General features: G+C 38.5%; 2 protein-coding genes across 3 annotated transcripts; one reads left to right on the top strand and one right to left on the bottom strand.

Annotated features, from left to right (window-relative positions):
* Positions 1-4,141: 4,141 nt before the first annotated feature.
* On the bottom strand, positions 4,142-5,925 carry LOC307267820 (natterin-3-like; the record flags this gene model as incomplete). Its single annotated transcript, XM_080050228.1, has 2 exons — positions 4,142-5,226; positions 5,832-5,925. 2 exons carry the CDS (start codon positions 5,923-5,925, stop codon positions 4,142-4,144), a joined length of 1,179 nt encoding a protein of 392 aa, XP_079906354.1.
* Positions 5,926-9,227: 3,302 nt separating this feature from the next.
* On the top strand, positions 9,228-23,363 carry LOC307265691 (uncharacterized protein). Of its 2 annotated transcripts, XM_080047485.1 has the most exons (5): positions 9,228-9,286; positions 12,826-12,885; positions 16,766-16,825; positions 17,068-17,127; positions 19,084-23,363. In XM_080047485.1, exons 1-5 carry the CDS (start codon positions 9,265-9,267, stop codon positions 20,571-20,573), a joined length of 1,692 nt encoding a protein of 563 aa, XP_079903611.1. In that variant the 5' UTR covers positions 9,228-9,264; the 3' UTR covers positions 20,574-23,363. The 2 variants fall into 2 exon arrangements, with proteins under 2 accessions (XP_079903611.1, XP_079903612.1); XM_080047486.1 differs by lacking the exon at positions 16,766-16,825.
* Positions 23,364-25,199: the final 1,836 nt, after the last annotated feature.

Below are 25,199 nucleotides of genomic sequence, written 5' to 3' on the forward strand. Positions count from 1 at the left end.
ACTCTTTTTCTTTATCACATTTCGTTCACAAAGGCAACTCAAAATGCTTCACATTAAAACAACAATCAAACAACATATATATATACAGTTGAATAAAAAACAATTTAGACAGCTACATTCTAGGGTTGAACAGGCGATATATAGAATCAGTTTTTACCTTGACAGATCCGTCCTCCTGCAGTGACGCTGTCTGAAGTCGCTGCTGAGTTTTAAAACCTCGCTGTAGACTTATTGCCCGCCATAAAGTATTTCCTTGACATTGACCTACTGTGTGCAACTTTCTGCACGCTCAGTTTACCTAAAAGCAGAAAAATAACCACATATGGAGCTTCAGAAATGAAATATTCTCAGTTAAGAGCTTTAAGTTGTATCAAAACATTTTTATCCCTTCATTAACCCTTTGTCATATACTGTATCTAAGGTGCTTCATTCATATTGCACTTTTTAATTTTAAATTTTAAGGGCCCAACCACTGAATAGGTCCTATTTTATTTGCTGTTTTTCACTTTGTTTAGTTTTTTTCTCTTTTGCTTAGTCTTAATTTGTTACTATCTTTTCTATATACTGTACTATAAAATAAGTACATTTAATTTTGCCCCTTTTCGATGTTTTTGCTTCTATATTTCAATTTATTTATTTACTTTTTTATTTTATTTTTCATTATTTTTATTTTCTTTACAAATGGTCAAGTAAAACCAGGTGTATGGCTGTGTCATTCTATCATTACAATCTATGGAATGCATTTTGAGAATGAATAAAAAACATTTATTTAAACAAAAACAATTAAGAGAATATTCATACATATAGGGTCTAAATATAAAACATATATACTATAAAAGGTCTAAGGATTAACTTGATCATTGTTTCTGTTATTGTCTTGATTTGAATTTTTTAATTTTATTTTACTGTAGCCTATATACTAAAACTCAGGAGTGAATGAGTTGCTAATCTAAATCTAAAACGTAAAAAGTCTGATAAGCCATTTAGCTTCAGACTTTTGCTTTTTGGTCGATGGGATTTGTTTAATGCCAATGTTTTCTTTTATATTTCATGTCCAAGTGCAATTTATTTTCATTATTTGCTTCCCTTTGGAAAAATTACGCAAAAAACAAAATAGATACAAACCTTAAATTGTATTTATTTATTTTATACATCATATATACAAAATAAATGTCTTGTCATTTTTACATAACCCCTGACCAACCTATTAAACTAACTTATTATCATTTAGTTATGCAAGTTTGGTTGGCATAGGCTACATGTCCAGATGATTATCTTTTAGGGTCTTCGGTCTTATTTTTTGTCTCAATAGCCAGTTGACTTTATGCCAAAGCAAAAACAAGTTATTGATACTCAAGGTTAAGGTGAAGGCTATCGAACTGTGTGTGTGTGTGTGTGTGTGTCCTAGAAAAACAACATCTATCCGCAGCTGTGAAGGAGTGTAAAAACAGTATTTCTGCTGATAATGATAACAGGACTCTTTATTGATCCGTGCTTACACACACACACACACACACACACACACACACACACACACACACACACACACCCTCCATTCTTTGCTGTGTAGACTATAGTTGAAAGTGCTTCATAAATACATTTGTCCTGGATTTTTAAGGTCCCGTATCTGGATGGCATGATCATGATGTCCAAAGTGCATTGGTGGCGCTCTTGCGTTCTCAATTGATGCCTAGATACTGTAGATAAGACTAAAGAACACAGTGATTAGATCCCCCCCTCTGTAAATACTGGTCCATTGATTAAGAAGGGGCCTTATATAGTTACGTAATGTCGCCTGGTGCCAAGATTAGAGTAGACTAGAGGGGAATTGGCTTAAAGCGGACAAGAGGCGCTATCATTGAAAAATCGCTGATGTAATGGACATCTGCGTGCGACCTTGAGACAGAAAGTTATTATCAATTTATTTAGCCTATTTCAGACGGACTGAGGACTCTGTGTGCGGGGTGGGGGGTGGGGGGGGTGTGTGTGTGTGTGTGTGTGTGTGTGTCTGTGTGAGAGGTAATAGTGTCTTTGAGTGTGTGTGTGTGTGTGTGTGTGTGTGTGTGTGTGTGTGCATGTGTCTGTGTGTGTGTGTGCGTGTGTGTGTGTGTGTGTGTGTGTGTGTGTGTGTGTGTGTGTGTGTGTGTGTGTGTGTTTTGAAACGAGGCTATTTCGGACTGAGTGGGGACTGTGTGTGTGTGTGTGTGTGTGAAACAAGGCTGTGTAAAGGTCGCTTACACAGACAAATCTGCACTGTCACTGCCTTCAGCTGACTGTGAATGCTTGCAAAGAACCATGCAAAGATTTAATATATTGTGTTCATTATATAGTGTTTTATTCAGATGTATATAGTGAGTGAGACAGGCACTGATTCAGTCTCATTCACAGTAAATGTATTTATCCTCTTTGGACCTCATGTTTTAACACAATTGAAAATAGTTGGCTGTGACACAAGGCAGGCAAAGACTCATACAAATCTCTACTGTTTGATTTGCACTGTAGATGGCAAGGCAAGTTTATTTACAGTATGTAGCACAATTCAGACACAAGGCCATTCAAAGTGCTTTACAGGGGCAAGATTAGAATACATAATACACATTTGAAAAGCGAATGAATGGAAATAAAACATTTAAAAGCTAATGAATAGAAATTGAACATTTATATACAATAAAATTGCAGGTTAAAATGGAAACAGAAAAGTCTTCAGATTTGACTTAAAGGAGCTGAGAGTTGCAGCAGACCTCAAGTTTTCTGGGAGTTTGTTCCAGATATGTGGAGCATAAAAACTGAAAGCTGCTTCTCCGTAGAAGGAAATAATTACTCCATTCAAAATGTCAAAACTAAATGTTGTGTATGGGAAAGGGAACAGTATTTCCTGTCTGTATTGACTTAATGAATTAATAGCGTTCACAGATGCGCTAATAACAAGTACAGCTTGTCTCTGTATTGGACGATTCATCTGTATAGGACCCAAGCATCAAGTGGTGCGAAGGCCCTATTGTAATCGCAAGAGTTTTTTTTTAATTATTATTATTATTAGAATTAAATGCACTTTTGTGAAAAGGTATAGGCTACAATGAAATGTAAAATGAACATAAAGTCAACGTTTTAAGTATAATTATTTTGATTGCCTTCCTTGGCTTTTGAGGATTAACCTTTCATACAAACAGAATAAACAATGAAATGTATAAAAAAAAAGTGTGACAAAAACAATGACTATACCTTTCAGAACGTCAAACTATTATAATAATAATAATAATAATAATAATAATAATAATAATAATAATATATTCAATTTATATAGCGCCTTTCTCACACTCAAAGCGCTTTACATAGGAGCACAACAGTAAACAAACAAAAGGAAAATGTAAAGTAGATGGGGCTTAGGTTGGTGGGTGATCTAAGGGTAGGCAGAGGAGAAGAGATGGGTCTTGAGGTGGGACTGGAAGATGGTGAGGGACTATATAATAACTCAGCGCGCATTGTTATTTATTGTTATATTTATTTATTTCATGTTTTATCTGAAAAAAATTGTTATTTCTGCTACAAGATAAATGTATTGAGGAAAATATTACAATATTTCATCTGAACTGTATTTTATGAAAAGTTAAGTTTCTGGAAAAAAAATAAGCAAAAACTCCAAACTGTACTTGAGTTTATCACTGAGTAAATGTACCTTATTGCTCTGGTGTTGGTGCATGTTGTGATTATGAATTTATTAATGATAAATATTCATTTATTTCATGTACCTTTTTAAAGAGGTTTTGAAGAGAAAGGAAGTGATGACAAAGTTAGTGACCACATGATTTTATTTTCAAAATGCAAAGTTCTTATATGGTAGTATATTTTTCACTTTTATTTTGCTTCCAATATCACAAACATCGAATGCTTTTCAAATGTATCTGTTTGGGTTGTTTTTCGTCAGTCTTTCAGGGGCAAGGCTTGGCATTGTATGACAATATTTAACTACCATATGATTTTATTTTCAACATGCAGAGCTCTTCTTTTACACACCAGCTGTCATGAAAGATATTTTCCATTTCTTTTTAATTATTTTTTATTGTGACATATTTGCTTTAAATATCACATACATCGAATCCTTTTTAAATTTGTCTTTCTGTGTGTTTTTTCAGTCAGAATTTTAAGGGCAGGGCTGTGCATCGTCCACCGGTTTACATCTATCCACAACGGCCCGAACTTCTCCGATCTGAACTCCATCGTACGTCCCAAATATGGACGTCCACTGGGTTTCTCCGTTGCGATACGTGCGACTAAGTCTCGCCGAATATGGGATATCTGCCTTGATCTTACGCCCTTCCATACGCACTGTGCACGAGTGGTTTGGCGGAACTGTGAGCTCAACGGACACGGAATGACTAAGCGATTCTACCACAGTTGTTCCCCTGTTAAATTGCAATGTCTTCTCGCCACCCAACTCAATACCACCTGAGCCTATGAAGGGGATTTTAGCTGTGATGCTACCTGTAATACCCAGCATTGTAGCTCTGCCAATATTCCACGTAGTTTCAACTTCGGAGATTTTCGAGATGGTAACTGTCTTCTGTATTGACTGGCATTCGTTGTTGGTGACCCCTGAAATACGCATGGTCTCGGGAGGATATTGGAAAATCGCAACCTCATCTATATCATACTTAACATCGCTAATTTGCTGTGTGTATGCGTCTCTGTTGATGGTAAGAACTTGGTAGCTCTTGTACCAATACTCATCTCCCTCCCAGGGCAAGAAAAACGCCTCAAACTGGGGCACTACCTTCCCAAGACCATATTTATTCTTGCCGACGTAAATGCCAACGCCCGGGCACGTGCGGACGGAATACTTGGGCACAGAACCGCGGGAACCTTCCTGCCATTCTAGGAATTCGAAATTGTCTTTGTTGGTCAAGATCTCGAATTCGGGAGCGTAGTATTCTTGGTCTCCGTAAGGGTAGCGGCAGTAAGGGCCTAAACTAGGGGTGTAGAAACCGGCCTCGCATTTGTACTTGCACACGTAGTCTGTGCGTTCGGTGTAGCCGTTGTAAATGCCCACGGCTCCGTTGGGAAGATTGCCGGCCCATGTAAGCCACTGGAGGTTTACGTTGTCACCGAATATGGAAGAGAGGGGAATATCCTGCTGCTGTTCCAAGTCAGAAGGATTTAAAGGGCCAGACACGTCATTATTGGTGGGAGCAGGGACAATGTCCTCCAAGGCTGGGTTCAGTAAGGAGACTGTGGGAAGAGATGGATGAAAAGGGTTAAAAAATATATGTTATTTTTTTTACATGTATTTTTTCAAGGCGTATTTTTTGTGTCAACTTTTCTTTTACTCTTTACATTGTCTATTATTTTATTTTGCATCCATACTGGTGCTTTTGTTATTGCACTATCCTCTGTTGCTGCTTTAACACTGAAAACATCTCCACTGTGGGACTAATCAAAGACTGTGAAAAACAGATGGACAGAAAGGTTGCAGATTAAAGGTGCACTATGTAACTTTGGGTGTGACAGAGAAGGGAACTTTTTCTAAGGTATATTCTCAAAACTGAATAAACAAACTACTTCCCTATTTAGTATGCCAAAAAAAGATTTAGGATGTCCCAATACATGCACGTCAATTGCAGTGTGCTGAAAATACATAAATGCCCCACTAACTCCAATAGCATGTTGGAGAATTCGTCTTTATTCTTGACATTTCTCAAAACAATGAAAAAAAAACTTCCTTATCTGATCTTTTTCTCTCCTTTGGCCCTAAAAATCTTCTGCACTTTAGTATGTAGTGTAGTAAAAAGAAAAAGTATGTGATTTGGAACACAGGGAAAATTAATTGTTTTCACCTTTTCTGTGCTTTGAGCTTTTCTTGACGATGTCTTGCAGACCGGCTGAGGCCAGAGCCAGCAGCACCGACAGCAGCAGCACACACAGCTTCATCTGAGAGGAAACACAATAACAACATGGTGTCAGGCAACATATACTTTAAAATTCACATGACAGAATAATGAAACAAAAAAATAATAATTCTGATTTGACTGGTAAAAACTTTTTTGCATACATTTTTCAAATCTTTTTTAACACCATTTGTTTGCTGCATTGCATCCAACTACATATTTTACTGGTGTATTTGAGAAATAAATAATTAAATCCAAGATATTTTATATTCATACAATGTATAATCATAATCATAATTTACGTATGAGAAGTTGTTTTTATCTCAGTGGGTTTAAGCTGACTTAACTGACATGCAATTACTATATTTTTTTAAATTAAATTCTTCTTTTAATGATTTATTATTTAAGTTCAATTAAATAATTTTCAAGTGGATAAAGCATGTAGCATGTTGCACATTTGAGTATAATTAACAATAATTGATTATTTTTTGTTATTAAATAAATCATTTCAAGTAGCCACATCTCATGGAATTCACATTGTGAACATTTTCTCCAGGAGACATTTGATTTTAATACACTTTTACAAAACAAAAATTACAAAAATAACACAATTATGCAAGCATAGAGCCATGACCAACAACTCATTTTAATTATTGATTGCTTGATCATGGTTATAAGAGATTGCAATAAGACTGACAGACAGCACTCACCTTTGCAGTTGCTCCCCACTGACTCTCCACAGCCCGGAGCTTCAGGTTTATATCTCCACCTTTATGACTCAACCATAAAACTCTCACTGTGTCAACGATCAATAATACTAAAGTGGTGCAGGGTTTATGCTGAGGTTATATTCAGTATATTCAGTTAGTTTCTGGTAGTACTATAGTTGTTTTTATGGAGTATAAGAGAAGGGGTTAAAAAAAGGAACAAATTAAACTTTCACTATATGTCTGGAAATGTTCAATAATACTAAAGTGGTGCAGGGTTTAACAGCTGAGTAGAACTAATGGGATTTAATCCACTATGTTTGCCCTAATATAGTTGTTTTATGGGGTATTTGGTTCTTGTATTAGGGCCACAGCAAGGGTAAAAAAAAACTCTGTCTGACAATGATCAACCATACTTAAGTGGTGCAGTGGGTTTATTAACAGCGGTGGAGGACGACTAACATGGGATTCCCTATGCCCATAAAGTTACTTCCTGGTAATAATATAGTAGTTTTCACAGAGTATTTGGTCCTTGGGAGAAAAAATATATCATTTAAATGCCGAAAATAAAGTTAGCAGTTCAAAACTGCAGTAAAGATATTGACCGGGATCAATAGCGCAAAAGCAAAATGTTATTCAACCACAAACACAAACGATGCTTCTTTGTTTTCGTCTTGAGGCAGACAATGGGCTCCAACCTTATTTTACTGAAAGCAGACGTCCTCTAAGCTGGATGCATGTGTATACTGTACATACACATCTGTATGCATCTGTAAAAAGCTAAGAAGCGCATTCAGCCAAAATTGGTAAATGCATTTCCTACAAGTGTAAAGGGTTTAGTGTTTACTCAAAATCAGTCAATATCTTCTCAAGATCCACAACCTATCAGTATTATATGTGCACTGGAAAAATGCGCAGTGTTAATACACAGCCTAGGCTCTGTAATGTGGCATGGTGCACCTTCCTCTGTGATTTACACCAACCCAGCTGTTGTTCACACTGATCCTACGGCCTATTATAAAATCAGCACAGACATGTTTGTACTAGTTTATCATCTCAAATCTTATCCAGGATTATTAAGGAGTAAAATAACTGTGTGATAAGGCAGTGAAGCTATCAGTTAGCTCTGCCCATATAACTATTGTGTATTATGTAACAATGGCCTTGACTGTATCACCAATTACAGTTTGCATGTCAAATGTGTTCTCCCAAACATTATCTCATACTGGAGTGGGAGAATGTCCTAGAGGAGAGAGGGGCCTCCCAGTAACCACGAGGTCTCTGGTTCCTCCTCCCAGTAACCATGAGGTCTCTGGTTCCTCCCAGTAACCATGAGGTCTCTGGTTCCTCCTCCCAGTAACCATTAGGTCTCTGGTTCCTCCCAGTAACCATGAGGTCTCTGGTTGGATCCCTAGCACCGGACAGGAGGGTGTTAGTTGTAAACTAGTGGTGGCTGCTATTACAGCTGCGGTGCCCACCATCTCTACCATTGTGTCCTTGAGCAAGACACTTAACCCCAAACTGCTCCAGGGGTGCTGTACTATGGCTGACAATGCGCAAGGACCCCCTCTGGAGTTATCCTGATAAAAGACACACTTCAATGTAGCAATTGACTAATAAAGTAACTTAACTTAATACACTTTGATAAAATCTGAATCTCCTCACACGAACAAAATAGATTTAATCACACAAGTTGAGTGTGCTATTCCTTTGTCATCATTTTCATACTTTAATTTAGTGATACAAGCTCTTTATAATCTGTCTTTATTTTCTGTCTGTAAAAAAAAAAAAAAAAAAAAATAACTTACACTTGTAATTGGTCAAAAAGTCAAAACGGCAACTCTATTTATACTGCACGTTTCAAACACAGAGGCCATAAATAAACTCAATACATTTTATTTAGACAGAAAATAATGGGTAATGCAATGTTTTATTCAGTTGATTAAAGTTAAATGTATTATGCTTGATAATTGCTGCACTGCTCTAAACTAAGGAAGTGGCATGGTATGTACAGTGTGTGGGGAACATGTTAGTGATCTTTTACCGCCACCTGCTGGACATTTTGTATATTTCAGCTCTGGGTTTATTTCATTGAGCTTTTTAAGAGAATGATTCCTTTCACTGAATGTGATCTGGGGAATATTTACCTTTCAGGGAGATTGAGATTTAATATATTTTGTTTATAATGAGATCACTTCCGTCAAAAATCACTAAATAAATAAATAAAAATTAAGGAATATACAGAAGTGTTTAAGTCATCCATCCGTCGTTCAGTTCATATACAAAACATATTAGATCACATCATCATCTCTACATTATTATCCTGTTATCTATAGAGAAAAAAAATCGAATTAATTTTTAATCACTGGAGGAAATAAAATGTAGGCCTACGATTCCGTATGGAGAATGAACTTTATTTTTGTATGTAAGCAGCAGAACCTGCTTATGTTTGTTTATCTATCTATCTATCTATCTATCTATCTATCTATCTATCTATCTATCTATCTATCTATCTATCTATCTATCTATCTATCTATCTATCTATCTATCTATCTATCTATCTATCTCTCGCTCTCTCTCTTTGTTGTTGTTGCATGAATACAGGTTTGACAGGTTTAGATTTATTTATAGAGTTAGGTAAGACGATTAACTTTCACTTGCATCTTCAACTTCTAATGGCGCAGAACGAAAAATCAGGTGAGTAAACTGAACCAAACTAGATTTAAACGCGCTGCAGGTTTTCAGAAGCTGTTGGTGGAACGTCAAACTTGTTGTTTTAGTGACACTAGTTCAATTAAAGTATAATATTAATAACTACTATCAAACTATTAAACTATTGATCGGTTGGGCCGCACCTAGTCTACAAGGAAGCTTGTACATTTAAAAAAAAAAAAGGCAATAACAAATTCATAACTGAAAAGGAAGTTTTAAATGATATTCCTCACTCAATACTCTTTTGCATTGTGATTAATCAGATCATATAGTGTGTACATTAACACCAGGCTACAGTATTTTGGACAAGCACTTTTGGAAATGATTGACGTGTGTGTGTGTGTGTGTGTGTGTGTGTGTGTGTGTGTGTGTGTGTGTGTGTGTGTGTGTGTGTGTGTGTGTGTGTGTGTGTGTGTGTGTGTGTGTGTGTGTGTGTGTGTGTGTGTGTGTGTGTGTGTGTGTGTGTGTGTGTGTGATCGTTGTGCATGCAAGTAGGCCTATGTTTGTGAGAAAGAATTTGAGTTTTAGACCTCAGGAGTGTTGACATTTTCAGAAAGCGAGGTAATGTTGTCCGGTTCTCACTTTGGGACAGGCCTTTTATTTAGGTTAGGTTAGGGTAAGTTTAAGGGTTAGGCAATTAGTGCTAATTTTCATGGTTAGGGCTAGGGAATGTATTATGTCAATGGGTGTCCTCACAAGTATAGGTGTACTAGAGTGTGTGTGTGTGTGTGTGTGTGTTTCGTGCGTGTATTGCTAATGTGGTGGGGACATTTATCTGTTTAAACACTGATATTGTGGGGACCTAAGCTTTTTAGTATTGTGTAGATTAACAGCAGCTATTTTGGACGAGCACTTTTGGAACTTTTGACGTGTTTGTGTGTGTGTGTGTGTGTGTGTGTGTGTGTGTGTGTGTGTGTGTGTGTGTGTGGGCGCGTTGTGCGTGCAAGTAGGCCTATGTTTGTGAGAAAGAATTTGAGTTTTAGACCTCAGGAGTGATGACATTTTCAGAAAGTGAGGTAATGTTGTCCGGTTCTCACTTTGGGACAGGCCTTTAAAGGACTGTTTGAGGGTTACACTAACACAGAAAATAATGGATAATGCAATGTGTTATTCATTTGATTAAAGTTAAATGCACTATGCTTCATCATTGCTGCACTGCTCTAAACTAAGGGAATGGCTTCAATGTTCTGCTATTGCAGCAGTTATGACTTTTGATGTCAATTGTTAGTAAGTTTTATGATAAAGAGAACTCTCTTATGTCTCTCTCTCTCTCTCTCTCTCTTGTTGTCGTTGCATGAGTACAGGTTTGACAGGTTTAGGTTTACAGAGATAGGTAAGATGTGCGTGCAAGTACGCCTATGTCTGTGAGAATGCATTTGAATTTTAGACTTCAGGAGTGACAAACGTTTTAGAAAGTGAGGTAATGTTTGTCCAGTTCTCACTTTGGGACAGGCCTTTAAAGGCCTAAGACTAATTATTTTAGGGTAAGTTTAAGGGCTGGGGTTAGGCAATTAGTGGCAATGGTTATGGTTAGGGCTAGGGAATGCATTATGTCAATGGGTGTCCCCACGAGTGCAAATGTACTAAAGTTTGCGTGTGTGTGTGTGTGTGTATTGCTCATGTTGTGGGGAAATGTTTCTGTTAACACAGTGATACAGCAGTTCTCTGTCCCAACATTCTATAAAAATTCCATGACTGGGCGACTGTTGCCAAGGAGAACATTTGATACATGAGCCTGGGAGCCATGCCAACACAATCCTGGCAAACATTCTAGACAGTTTGTTCAACTAAGTTTTATTATATTTATGAACATTTAATTTCAATCTGATTTTTTTAAAAGCTTATCGAGGCACCCAAATTTGATATCTTATAGGGGAGAGTCGGGGAAGCTGTGCCACTTTTTACTCAAAGTGACTTTAAAGTGAGGCCTTGACAGTAATATCTCCAACTCAAATATGTACGTATATTTCAGGATGTGGTGCATCCCCGGCAACAATAACTTTGGATCTGAAAAAAACTGTTTAAGAAATATAGGTTTTGAAAAAAAAAATCTTGCGGCACAACTTGCCCCCGTTGCGGGGTAAGTTGAGAAGAGAATACCATGGGGTAAATTGTGCCATTGATATATATCTCATAAACTGTAATGCAAGACAAATCCATTAGACAATCACTTATTTAAGGTTCATTTGAAGTAAATAAAGTAAATATTTTAAAAAGATTGAAGGTCAATTTGCTTAAACAAGGCCTAGCAGATCTAGGTGGTTTTACCTGCAAAGCTCACAATAACAAAGTCACCATCATCATCTTTCTGGCCATCTGAACTCTCATCAGTAACAACATCAGTGTTAAGTGGAATGGAGATGTCAGTCTCTTTTGAGCTACTGTAGACAATCACTTTCTTTTTGGTGACCAGCGTATACAGCCATGCCACTGGCACAACTCTCAGAAACTTTCTACGCACTAGGTGCTCCGCGCTTGTGGAACCAACTGCCAACTGGCAAATGTGATTCCCCCTCCATTTCTGCCTTTAAATAAAGGCTCAAAACCCATCTATACACCCTGGCTCTTCCTCCCCATTAACTATCTTACCACTGCACCACTATCTTTGTTTATATGTAGATGTCTGGGCTTTATGTCTTTTATTTTTGTAATTGTTGTTTTACCTTAATTTCTTACCTACTGAATGCACTATGTACAGCACTTTGGACAGTGCAGACTGTTATAAATGTGCTTTTATACAGTGCTGTTGAATACATTTTACTTACTTACTTATAACTCACGCCAGGCCCTTTGGCACAAATCACCCCAACCCCAGAATGTTGGATAATTAGCATGATGCAGCAGTTTAGGGCTGACATTGTGCTAACTGTATAGACTCAAAGTGTAGCATACTAAAGCACTAAAACATGTGTCGAATGTTTTCAAACGTGTCTATAATTGTTCAGACACAATAATCAAAAAACCTTGATCATGGAAATGTTACTTTGCAAGGCATCTGGGGAGTAGAGGGGAATATACCTCTGGTTTGTTGTTTCATGTTATACTGTATATACCCAGAATGTGAAATAGATCCACAAATGAAATGAGAAAAATGTGAATCTTCTGGAGTTGAAGGATCTTGTTCACCTTGAAGGTTTTCATTTCCCTAGATCAGGCCTATTCAACTAGCGGCCCGTGGGCCGGATACGGCCCTTCTTATTTTTTTTCTGGCCCGCAAGAGGTTGCCTGCAAACCAACAACATTTTTGAAAAAAAGTTTAAAAAAGATAAAAATAAATAAAATAATATAATTGCCTGCAGGTTTGCGTCTGTAATACACGGTGTAATATGATAAATAAAAAGAATGCTACAGCTAGACAAAGTTTACAGCATTCCAGTAACCAAAACATAAATTAATAGAAACACAGAACGAAACAAAGCATGATCAAGATGAAAAGTTGCAGACATATTAAAGGTTAAATCTTCGTCTTAAAATGTACTAGTTAGGCAGCCACATTTGAATGAATGTGTTCTGTATCCTTACAGTCACAGACGATCTTCAACCTAAGAATCGGAGCAGCAGTTATGAATGGCTGCCACCTAACCGTGAGTAAAACATCACCTGTTGTCATTTTGATTAGAATACCTGTATACACGACCTGTCAAAAGTTTTAGAATAACTTAATTTTTCTGTTTTTTGTTGCAATCTATTTATTTTATTTTTCAATGTGCTCTGAAATTAAATTAATATTTCTATGTAATCTAACAATAATAGCAATCTACTACTTCTGGCAGGTAAATATTGTCCAACAATGCATTAATACAGAGGGTTTGGGAGTCATTTACTAAAGTTGGGACACCTGTACCAATTGTTTGAATCAACTTTCAAGGCTTTATTTACTTACATTGCTGAGAAAATATCAAAGTTGTGAACCCATTATTTGTACACAGGGGAGAGTGGACTGAGTTGTGCCAGTGGGGAAGTTGTGCCACCCCTTGTTTCTAGAAAACCGTGGTAGAAATTGGAAATGTGACCATATATTTAAGAAGAGCCATCCATTTGACTCATCCTGTAAAGAAGGGAGACACAAGGAATAAGATATAAGTACATTTAAGCTCAAACAACTGTGTTTTGCCTTTCAAAGTAAAATTTCCATGATCAAGGTTTTTTGATTATGTCTGAACAATTATAGACACGTTTGAAAACATTTGACACTTGTTTTAGTGCTTTAGTATGCTACACTTTGTGTCTATATAGTTAGCACGATGTCAGCCTTAAACTGCTGCATTCAGATTCAGATTCAGATTCAGAAAACTTTATTGTCTGTCGTAACAGAAAATCGTCTATGACGTGGCTCGACATACAAACACGATGATGTAATGATAGGCATTCATACAACAACATTGATTTCTGAGAGCACACACATTGTGTATAGATCTTAAAACAAGTATAAATATTAAAAACTGTAAAAATAACAAGATAAAAGCTGTGGATATGTGCAAAGTGTAAAGTGAGAGTGCGTCAGGGTTCATTTGTCCATTGCATCATGCTAATCATCCAAAATTATGGGGTTGGGGTGATTTGTGCCAAAGGGCCTAGGTGAGTTATAAGTAAGTAAGTAAGTAAAATGTGTTTATAAAAGCACATTTATAATAGTTTGCACTGTCCAAAGTGCTGTACATAGTGCATTCAGTAGGTAAATAATGAATAAATAACAATAACAAAAATAAAAGACATAAGACCCAGACATCCACATATAAACAAAGATAATAGTGCAGAGGTAAGATAGTTAATGGGGAGGAAAAGCCAGGGTGTACATATGGGTTTTGAGCCTTGATATAAAGGCAGAAATGGAGGGAGAACACATTTGTCAGGTGGCAGTTGGTAATACAAGGGCGGATTAGCTAGTGCAAAGTACATTTCAGAGGGTTGTGCCAGTGGCATGGCTGTATACGCTGGTCACCAAAAATAAAGTGATTGTCTACAGTAGCTCAGAAGAGACTGACATAACGACACCACTGACAAGAGTTCAGATGGCCAGAAAGATGATGATTTTGACTTTGTCATTGTGAGCTTTGCAGGTAAAACCACCTAGAAAAAATTTAACTTCAATCTTTGTAAAATATTTACTTTATTTACTTTAAATAAACCTTAAATAAGCAATTGTCTTATGGATTTGCCTTGCATTACATTTTATGAGATATATATCAATGGCACAATTTACCCCATGGTATTCTTTCCAAAGGCACAACTTACACCACCCCGGGGGCAAGTTGTGCCACAAGACAACTTTTTTTCCAAAAGCTATATTTCTTAAACATTTTATTCCAGATCCAAAGTTTGTATTGCCAGAGATGCACAACATCCTGAAATATATGTATATATTTGAGTTGGGGACTTTACTGTCAAGGCCTCACTTTAAAGTCACTTTGAGTAAAAAGTGGCACATCTCAACCTACAACACAGCAATCGTACCTGGTGCGAACCAAAAGCAGATCAAACAAGCATACCTAGACCTTGTTAAAGTGGAGGTCTCTGTACGCTTCCAAACCAACTCTGGTGATGTTTGTTTGTGGTGAGGTGGACAATCTACTAACCCTGTAGTTTCTTTTGTAGTTTCCCCAGAGGGAAATTCTGACCAATTGTAGAGCAGTTCAGGGACTACGTTATTGCTCCGCCCGACACTTCTGACCAATGTGGGAAAAGAATGTTCTCACCAGGGATGGGTACCTAACACTATATCATAATCAGTACCAGTACAGAAATATTAATAAGCTCCTGGACAAACAATGCTGAAATCCGTATTCCTGCAGAATTTCTACTTTCCTACCATCTGCAAACTATCAAGTATGTCGTTGCTGTGTTTACATTCTGTGCTGTACAGTCATTGCTGACTAGGGAACTTTAATAATAATGCATAATGTTAGTTGCATGTAAGGAAGACAACTCAACCGATTTAATTAAATACTTTAAGGGGCACTTTACACGGCCACGCAAAACGGTGCATACGCAGAAAAATTCTGCGGTTGCACTATATCATTTACAGGAAAACAGCAAACGCAAACGCAAACGCAGGCATGAAATCGCAGATTTTTGAGATCACCTCCGAGGGAGGATTTTTTGGAAAACTTAACGGTTTTGGTTTCCTGTAAACACCGAAACCATTTCCCCTGATAACGCTGACGTCACGGCTCCACCCTCACACATGCGTAGTCTATAACATTTGCTGTCAAAAATACCCACAAAAGCGAGTTATAAAGTTAGAAGACAACATGAACGGTGTCTCCACGGCATCACTGTGATCAGCGGAGAGTGTCGTGCAGGGCTCAAATATAGGCTAACACTCGCCAATTTAGTCCAAGCGATCACCGCAGTAAGTTATTGAGACCACCTGCCACTTTGGCTGGGGAAAGAGTTGTGCTCTGCCTGTTTTTCTAGCTAAATAAACGTGTGTCACTTCTATATGGCAGGGACACGGCTTTCTCTACATTAAAAAACACTATCAGCGTGCAGCGGTTAAGTTACTGTTCAACAAAAGGAGCATTAAGGCTACGGCTTCACAGTAAAAGCATTTCACTGGCTAAACATTAATAGCATTTCACTGGACACACGTAAGTTGACTTTTATTTTGAAGTACGCCTAACAGGAAGGTATCCGCTCACGAAGTCCCTTCACTATCAGCATGTCTTCTGTTTTTACGAGTTCAATGCGGTGAAATAAGCTTGTCTTTTACAATATGTGTAACCCCAAGCTTACACCAACCGCTTTATGAACGTTAGTGGCATTAATTTTCGGTTACAGTAAGGTTTTATGCATCAAATTGTACCGGAAGAGCTATCTACTAGGCTGTGTCACCGCTGACTATTGGCTTGGCATGGCTGCTACTGCTACTTCAGCGATTTCGGCCCGTTTCCTCTGAAAACTTTGTGTACGGGTGAAGATGTCAGATAAATTGTGTATGAACGGGTTTTTTTTTTAAACCTAAAACTGGAAAACTGTCACGTTTCACAGTGTAAAGTGCCCCTAAGTGTTCCACTGCTTAAGAAAAAATGCTATTACTAGCGTACCTACGCCGGAGCAGCCTCCCGACTACGATTCAAAAACTGCCTCAACTTCGTCGAGTCATGGTTACACCTGTTCTAAAAAAAATAAGCCCTGTCACTTGGGGCATTATTAGAAATGGCAGGGTTTCCTGTATGTTGATTCAGGAGTGGCTGCAACCGGAACATTGCGAGTGTGTGGGCGAGTTAGAGAGAGGGAGCGCGACCGAGGAGGAGAGGGAAACATTAGCAGTTATTAGTCTGCAGTAAATGAACAGGATATATGAAATCTATGCTGCAACATCACACCAAGACCAGGCAAAAACCATTGATTTTTCTACGTCAGTATGTTAAAAGTTATAAACCCAAGACAAAATAAATATATTTGAAATCTTGCAATGAAAAGGTAGCAACTTTTTAATGAAAGTGTTCTGTATCCTTACAGTTTCAGAAGATCTTCAACCTAAGAATCGGAGCAGCAGTTATGAATGGCTGCCACCTAACCGTGAGTAGAACATCACCTGTTGTTGTCACATATGAACTACAGCTAGACAAAGTTTACTTTCAATATTCTGGCAACTGGCTACACAACATTCCAGTAACCAAAACAGAAATTAATAGAAACACAGAACGAAACAAAGCATGATCAAGATGAAAAGTTGCAGACATATTAAAGGTTAAATCTTCGTCTTAAAATGTACTAGTTAGGCAGCCACATTTGAATGAATGTGTTCTGTATCCTTACAGTCACAGACGATCTTCAACCTAAGAATCGGAGCAGCAGTTATGAATGGCTGCCACCTAACCGTGAGTAAAACATCACCTGTTGTTGTCATTTTGATTAAAGTACCTGTATACACGACCTGTCAAAAGTTTTAGAACACCTTAATTTTTCGGTTTTGTTGTTGCAATTTTTAGAGTTACATTTTTCAATGTGCTCTGAAATTTGTATTAAATCTATCCATGTAATCTAACAATAATAGCAATCTACTACTTCCTGCAGGTAAATATTGTCAAACAATGCATCAGAGGGTTTGGGAGTCATTTACTAAAGTTGGGACACCTGGGGCCTATTTCAGGTAGCTGGTTTTACATACTCTGAGTTTAATCCTGCGCTCTGAGTTGGTCAACTCAGAGCGCAGGGTTGATGAGTAACTCTGGGTTTTGGGTTACAGAACAGTGGATCAGCGTTGGGTTAATCAACTCTGAGCGTGTTCACTCTGGGTGGAGCGTGTGCATAAAAGCCATCGTCAATGGATCGCTGATAACATGATTCACCATGGAAACAGAAGAAACAAATGCATGATCCTCCCACTTCTCCACTTCTCAAAAAAAAAAAAAAAAAAACTTCTCCGCTACTCCCACTGGAGTTAGAAATATTAACGAATGAGTTTATGGTAGCCTATGGAGAAGAATTAACGGGGATATTGTCACATCTCTGATCTAATCTCCTTGGCAATTCAGAAAAAAACAGAGCAATCATTTCGCTTCCGTATGAGAAGCCATAATCTATTTTAAAAAGTTACGCATATCAGCAGTAACGTAATAAAGCTGGCGCGGCACAGCATTTCTGACAGTGTTTTATATTCGCTGTATAATATGTTGGGAAGCTATAGCCTAATAGCCCACTGTGCAGTAAACAGACTGTTGCTTCTTTTAAATGGGGAGTGAAAGACATTAACGTCTGACACATAAGGTGACAGTTTCCATTGAAGAGCCTGATTGATTTATTACCAGATCCATTTTCCTCAAGTGATCACAGTTTAAATAATTATATAATTTTTATATTCATATTAGGCTATTTAACGAGGCTCGTCTGTGACTTTAGGATCGCACAAGTGAACAGTAACAATCGCGTGCAGCCGCAGCGTTACATGAATCCACCTGACATAAATCTGTTCAGTGGCACAGACGTTAAAAAGCATACAATACAAATAGGTTTATTAATCTGAATGTAGAGCATGTCACAATGTGTAAGGTGGCCGCCTATATGAACGGACCGAGGGCTGAGAACAAGGCTACTGATCAGATAAATGATCGGTCAAACGTAAAATCATCAGGAAATGATAAAAACATCCCGATGGAGATTTCTGTGGAGTGATTTTGCTTCAAACTGTACAGGGACGCGTGTGACAGTGACACTTCTTCAGTCGGAGCTGCAGCGTAAAGTGAAAACATACTCAGGGTAGGTCTAACCACCTATCCAGCAGGTTAGACCCACGGCGTATGTTGCCGCAGTAACTGACTCTCGGTTGCGCTGAACCTGCTACCTGAAACGGAAAACCCAGAGTTTCCACTAACTCAGAGCGAATAAACTCTGGGTTGCCTCAAAACCAGCTACCTGAAATAGGCCCCTGTACCAATTGTTTGAATCAACTTTCAAGGCTTTATTTACTTACATTGCTGCAGAAAAGATCAAAGTTTGAACCCATTCTTTGTACATACAACACAGCAATAGTACCTGGATGGTGCACACCAAAAGCAGATCAAACAAAGCTTACCTAGACCTTGTTAGAGTGGAGGTCTCTGTACGCTTCCAAACCATTTCTGGTGTGGTTAGTTTGTGCTGAGGGGGACAATCTACTATTGATTGGTGTGCACTGTCCCTGAAAAATAAATCAATAATCTATACTAATTTCGATGGACTTGCTGGAACTACTAATGTTTAATAACAATGGAAGAAAGGGGATGTTTTTGTTCTAACACTGTAGACCTGTAGTGAAGGCTGAGTAGGTTTTTTCTAATTCATTGTTTTCCTTTTAGTGTCTGAGCTGAGGGTCATTCTGCTGGGGAACAGCTGGTCGGAGAGGAGTTCAGTGGGGAACTTAATACTGGGAGAGACAAAGTTCAACTTTGAGGAGGAACCAGACTTTTTGACGGTCAGAAGACGAAGAAGTCAGAAGAAGTTGAAGGGGAAAGAAATAGTTCTCATTAACACCCCAGATCTACTCCATCCCAACATCCCTAAAGAGAAACTGAGAGAACATGTGAAGAACTGTGTTGAACTCTCTTCTCCTGGACCTCATGTGTTCCTGCTGGTTCTAAAGCCTGAAGACTTCACTGAGGAACATAAAGTTAAACTCTGCAAAGTCCTTCAACTATTTAGTGATCGATCATTTGATCATTCACTGGTTCTGATATCAACTCCCAGAGAGGAGAGTCCAGATTTACCAGACCAACCTTTGAGAGAAATGATTAGTATGTGTAGCTACAGATCCTTGAAGCAGAGGAACCTTGAACAGTCAGAGCTGTTAACACACCTGGATAAAATTGCAAAGAAAAACAATGGAGAGCATATTACCTTTGAAGACATGAAGAGAGCGCATGAGAACCTGAGTAGTAAGTATAACAACCTGAGGAAAGAGCATGATAACAACAGGACACAGAATGAGAATCTCATGAAAGAGTATGAGGATTTCAAGAGAAAGCATGGGAAAGAATGGAAAATAAAAAACCTTGAAATTGAGCAGGAGAAAAAACTGATAGCAAGACAGCTAAAGGAAAAGGATAAATGCATCAACAAAGAGCGTGAGATGAGACAGAAAGAACGAGAGGAAGAGGAGAGGAAATGGAAAAAAAGAGAAGACGCTCCGCGAAGAAAACTGGAAGCTTTTCAGAAAGCACTCCAATCAGAACGAGAGCAAAGAAAAAATGCTGAGAGGAAGCTGGAGGAATGTATAAAAGAGATGGTGAGAGAGCGAGACACGTTGCATAAAGAAGAAAAGGACACCTGGGAACGGCTACGTCAGGAGTATAAACAGAGACAGCAGGAGATGAGTAGAGAGCATGACAACCTAAAGAAAGAGTATGAGGTTCTCAAGAGAAAGCATGAGGAAGATTGGAAAATGAAAAACATTGAAATTGAGCAGGAGGAAAAACTGAAAACAAGACAGCCAAAGGAAAAGGATGAATGGATCATCAAAGAGCGTGAGATGAGACAGAAAGAACGAGAGGAAGAGGAGAGGATATGGAAACAAAGAAAAGACACTCAGCGACAGGAATGGAGAAGAAAACTGGAAGCTTCTGAGAAAGAGCAAAGAGAAACTGCTCAGAGGAAGCTGGAGCAATGTAGAAAAGAGATGACGAGAGAGCTTGAGAACCTGAGGAAAGAGTATGAGGATCTCAAGAGAAAGCATGAGGAATATTTGAAACTTACAAACATTGAAATTGAGCAGGCGAAAGAGGAAGACAAATGCATCAATAAAGAGTGTGAGAAGAGTAAGGAAGAACAAGAGAAAGAGGAGAGAAAATGAAAAAAAGAAAACTGAAAACAACACAGAGATGTTTGGAGACATGAAGAGAGAGCATGAGAACCTGAGGAGAAAGTATAACAACCTGAGTAAAGAGCTTGATGACCACAGGGAATCACAAAAGAAAGCATGAGGAAGATTTGAAAAAGAAAAACATTCAGCTAAAGGAAAAGGATGAATACATCAACAAACAGCGTGAGATGAGAAGGAAAGAGCGGGAGGAAGAGGAGAGGAAATGGAAAAAAAATAAGAATCTCAGCAACAGGAATGGAGAAGAAAACAGGAAGCTTCGGAAAGAGAGCAAAGAGAAAATGCTGAGAAGAAGCTAGAGCAATGTAGAAAAGAGATGGTGAGAGAGCGAGACACATGGCATAAAGAACAAAAGGACACCTGGGAACAGCTATGTCAGGAGGATGAACAAAATCTTGAGGAGGTCAAAACCAGCTTCAAAAACCTCCAAGAGTACAATCATAACATAAGAATAATCTGTCGTCTGCTGTCTTTCTGATTTTTCTGATTTTTATTGTCTTTTATTAATCACTTAGTTTTGTGGGAGCAAGTTTGAAAGCATAGCTTTGCAAACTAAGAGTTACTTGACAGTAGATGAAGTTGAACTAGGCTAGGGAAATGCAAATCAAATTTCATGGCCCCTACATCCTGCCCTGACTTTAAATCAATACCATCCACCTACAGCTGAATCACAAAAATCCACTGGGGACCAAACCTGGATGGACACAACCATGGGCCAAGCACTAACCAGCTCTTTCTCCAACCCCAGCAAGGTACTACACCATCTCCAAGCTCATCCATAAAGTAAAACCCTCTACCTGCCAGCTTGATCCCCTCCCCCATCACCCTGGTCAAAATCTGTTTTCCATCCAATTCCCCTATGATCACCAAATACCTATGTCCTTCCTCACCTCTGGACCCGAACCCCCTACCCTTTAAACTGTCTGCAATTTAACCCATCCTTAAAAAAACAGATCTGACCTGAGCCATTACAGGCCCTTCTCCAACCTGCTCTGTGTTACCAACATTCTGGAGAGGATTGTTGCTGCTCAACTTCAGTCCAACCTCGAGACAGAACACCTCAACGAACCCTTCCAATCTGGCTTCCGCCCCAATCGAGGTACTGAAATCCACCCCGCCAACAACTTCCTCCATTCAGCTGACACAGGATTCCTCACCACCCTAATCCTACTAAACCTCAGCGCTTCCTTTGACACAATCTCCCACCCAATACCCCTGCAACAACTGGCTGACATTGGGTTCACTGGCGTACTCAGCCCCCTCCCCACGGTCTGATACTCCGTCAATTCCACCTGGACTTCCACTGATATCCCCCCACACCCCCCTCTCCCAAATCCACTCCTGCCTGTCAGTTATAAAAACTTGGAGGCAACAAAGCTTCCCCAAACTCAACAGTGAAACCTCCTCGCGGGTTCGAAATCCACAACCAACAAAATGACCAACCCCCTCTCCCCCCATCTTCAACTCCACCCTTTCCCTTGAGCACTATATCCGCCATATCATCAAAACCTCCTTCTATCACCTCCGAAACATCGTCAAAATCAGACCCTCTCTCACAACCCCGCTGCTGAAAGACTCATCCATGCCTTCATTGGTCAATGTCTCGATTTCGGCAACTCAGTCCTCTGTGGCGTCAGCTCCATCCATAGACTCCAGATGGTACAGTACCAACTGCCTGTCTCATCCCTCCGACCAAATCCTGGCACCACATCACACCTGTCCTGATAAACCTCCACTGGCTTCCCGTCACCCACCGGATCACCTATACAATCCTGGTCCTCACCTTCAAATTCCTCCATCAATTGCCTACCTCCCCAAATATCTCACTGACCAATCCCCAAGGTCCCTCAGATCCATCTCAGTGGTTCTCCTCTCCACCCATAAAAAACAACCTCTGAAGTTTAAGGGACAGAGGAGCTTTCGCCAGAAATGATCCCAGGCTCTGGAAATACCTCCCCCATGAGATCCACCACTCAGAATCCCTCGCCATATTTCAGTCCCGCCTCAAGACCCATATCTTCGCCCATTCCCCCCGAATCACTTCTTAGACTCAATGACTGTAAGGCAGTTTTCACTGGCCCCAACACCAAATTGCTAAACAGGATCCAAATCATCCAGAAATCGTCTGCCCGGATAATTATACACACCCAATCATCTGAATACATCGTTCCCATTCTGTTCAAAGTACAATGGCTTGTCCGCTTGTGACCTCATACTTTAACTAGACATACTGATGACTAATGTTGAAAACATTTTTTTTTAAAGTGAATTTTGACCTTTAAATTAAAATGAAGTGAACTTTTATAATATTCCAGTTTACATAGCATGCCTGATAAATTGTCTTATTTTTTCCTACGTTAAGAGATGTATATACTTCCCTGGGCTGTATATAGACACACACACACACACACACACACACACACACACACACACACACACACACACACACACACACACACACACACACACACACACACACACACACACACACACACACACACACACACACACACACACACACACGCACACACACAGAGGTCATTTGTAAATATGTTCATTGCTGTTTCTTAAATACTTAATGAAGATTTTATTTTTTCAACTGTTTCTGCCTTCCAACTTGAAGTTGGATCATAATAAGAATATGTGATGTAAAAAAATTCATTATCAAAATATACAGTACTAATTATGTAAAAAGAGATAATCAAATTTTTCAAATAATGTTTTAAAGGTTATTACACATGCATTTGTTCATATCTTGTTAATTGTCGGATTTATAAGAGATTTTGTTCTTAAAAACTAGAAGACATTTTATTTTAAGACCTGTAAATAGTAATTTTTGATTTATAAAATGAAAAACGTTTGTATCCAAGAAATGTTTTAAAAATACACTATTTAGTTATTTTGTTTGGACACTATTTTGTTGTAAAAATTAAATAAAGATTCTTACTCCTGATTTATCCAGCATTTACATTTTTTTGTTAAGATATCCAAATGTATGCATAATTAGTCAGATGGAGAGATACATGCCAAATTTGCATATTAGTTCAAACATTTCTAAAAGATATTGTTATACAAAGGATAATTGTTTTAATATAAGTTATCAACTGGCAACGTTTCATAATGATACCTAAGTTTGAATGTTCCCCTATTCACCTGCAGTGGGTCTAAGGGTATTTTCTCGGATTTTACATACTTCTATAAATACCTATTTTAAATGTGCAAGAAGATAAATAATACCAAAGTGTTTTATATGGAAATGTTCAGAACCCATTAGTCCTTTGTTTTCTGAGGTCTATTTATGTCCTAGACCACTGTGTAAATAAATAATTGGCTTGAATGCTGAAGAAATGCATTGCGATTTTTGAAAAACCTGGAAATTTGTGTGAAATAAGAACCTTTAGTTATCCTGACGAATTGTTTTGGCTCTTGAAATTGCTTCTCCTAAGCCTTAGCTTCAAAAATGCAGTGGAAACTTTCCAAAAAACAGTAGGGAAGTGCACAAAACATGACTAATAAGAAATTTGGTCCAGATGCTTTTTGGTAGAAGTGTTGTCTCTAACTGTACTTTCACAAAACATGAGGAAATTAGACTGAATGAAGACTTTGTACCACATATAAAGATTCATGGGATGTATACTAATGAAAAAGGAAGCATAACAGTTTTTTTTTCAAACAAACAATTTACTAAATATAAAAACACACAGGAAAAACAATATTTTCAAACTATTTACAAACTACGTACAGTATATACACTAATTACAAGCTAAATGTCAATGCCATGCCACTTTGCAAAACAGTTCCTGTCCACTTGCAGGCAGAGGGCAACATTGCAGCTGGGTGTGTGGGTGCTGGTGGTATTCGAGGTGTGGGTGGCGCTCGGGTTGGTAGCTGGGGAGTTCGGGCACGGGACCTATTTGATGCTGGTGATGGGGTAGCTGGAGGCCTTATACCTGTGCTCCTTTTGGACATGGACCTTGTGCTGGGCAGGGAAGAAGGTGTTGCCACAGGTGGTGCTGATGCTGCAGGAGTGGAAGGTGCTGGGCTGGGCTCAGGCAGCTCTTAGTCCCGTCTGTGAAAAAAAGGACAAGAAAGACTGAGTTTTCTTCTTTATGACTGAGAACCCCAACTGCTGTTTACCTTCTTCCCTCCCCAACACAGTTAGCACCTTCTAGTGTGTGGGGGCAGTGACACACAGTTTTTAGCATCTTAGATGTATATGTGAGGGGAGGGGAGACAACTGATTTCCAACTGCCCTTTATTTTTATCTTCATTGTACAAAGCAACAACAAGTGACCCTTGTTACATTATAATACTAATAAAAATGTGTACACTCTCTCAAATTTCACAAATTATGTGCGCAAACAATAGTTGAAGCAAAACTGTTTCCAAACTAGATTATTTTACTATGACACAATATGACTAAATATCCTGATGTGTTAATGTGAATAAATTATATCAGATTTTCTATTTATTACGTGTTCACATCCTGTTTAATCTGTCAAATATAAAGTGCAGGGTTAGAAAAAAAAACATTATTTTTTAAATATTTTTGCACATTTTAATACAGAGACAAAAATAATCAAAGCATTAAAACGTGAA

This window comes from Ammodytes marinus (assembly GCF_949987685.1).
Source record: "Ammodytes marinus genome assembly, chromosome: 2".
In the NCBI taxonomy this organism is placed as follows: domain Eukaryota; kingdom Metazoa; phylum Chordata; class Actinopteri; order Uranoscopiformes; family Ammodytidae; genus Ammodytes; species Ammodytes marinus.

Coding starts and splice junctions, on each gene's coding strand:
- LOC307265691 (XM_080047485.1), top strand. CDS start 9,265: ATGGCGCAGAACGAAAAATCAG. Junction 9,287..12,825: donor GGCGCAGAACGAAAAATCAG/GTGAGTAAACTG, acceptor GTATCCTTACAG/TCACAGACGATCTTCAACCT. Junction 17,128..19,083: donor TGAATGGCTGCCACCTAACC/GTGAGTAAAACA, acceptor TTTTCCTTTTAG/TGTCTGAGCTGAGGGTCATT.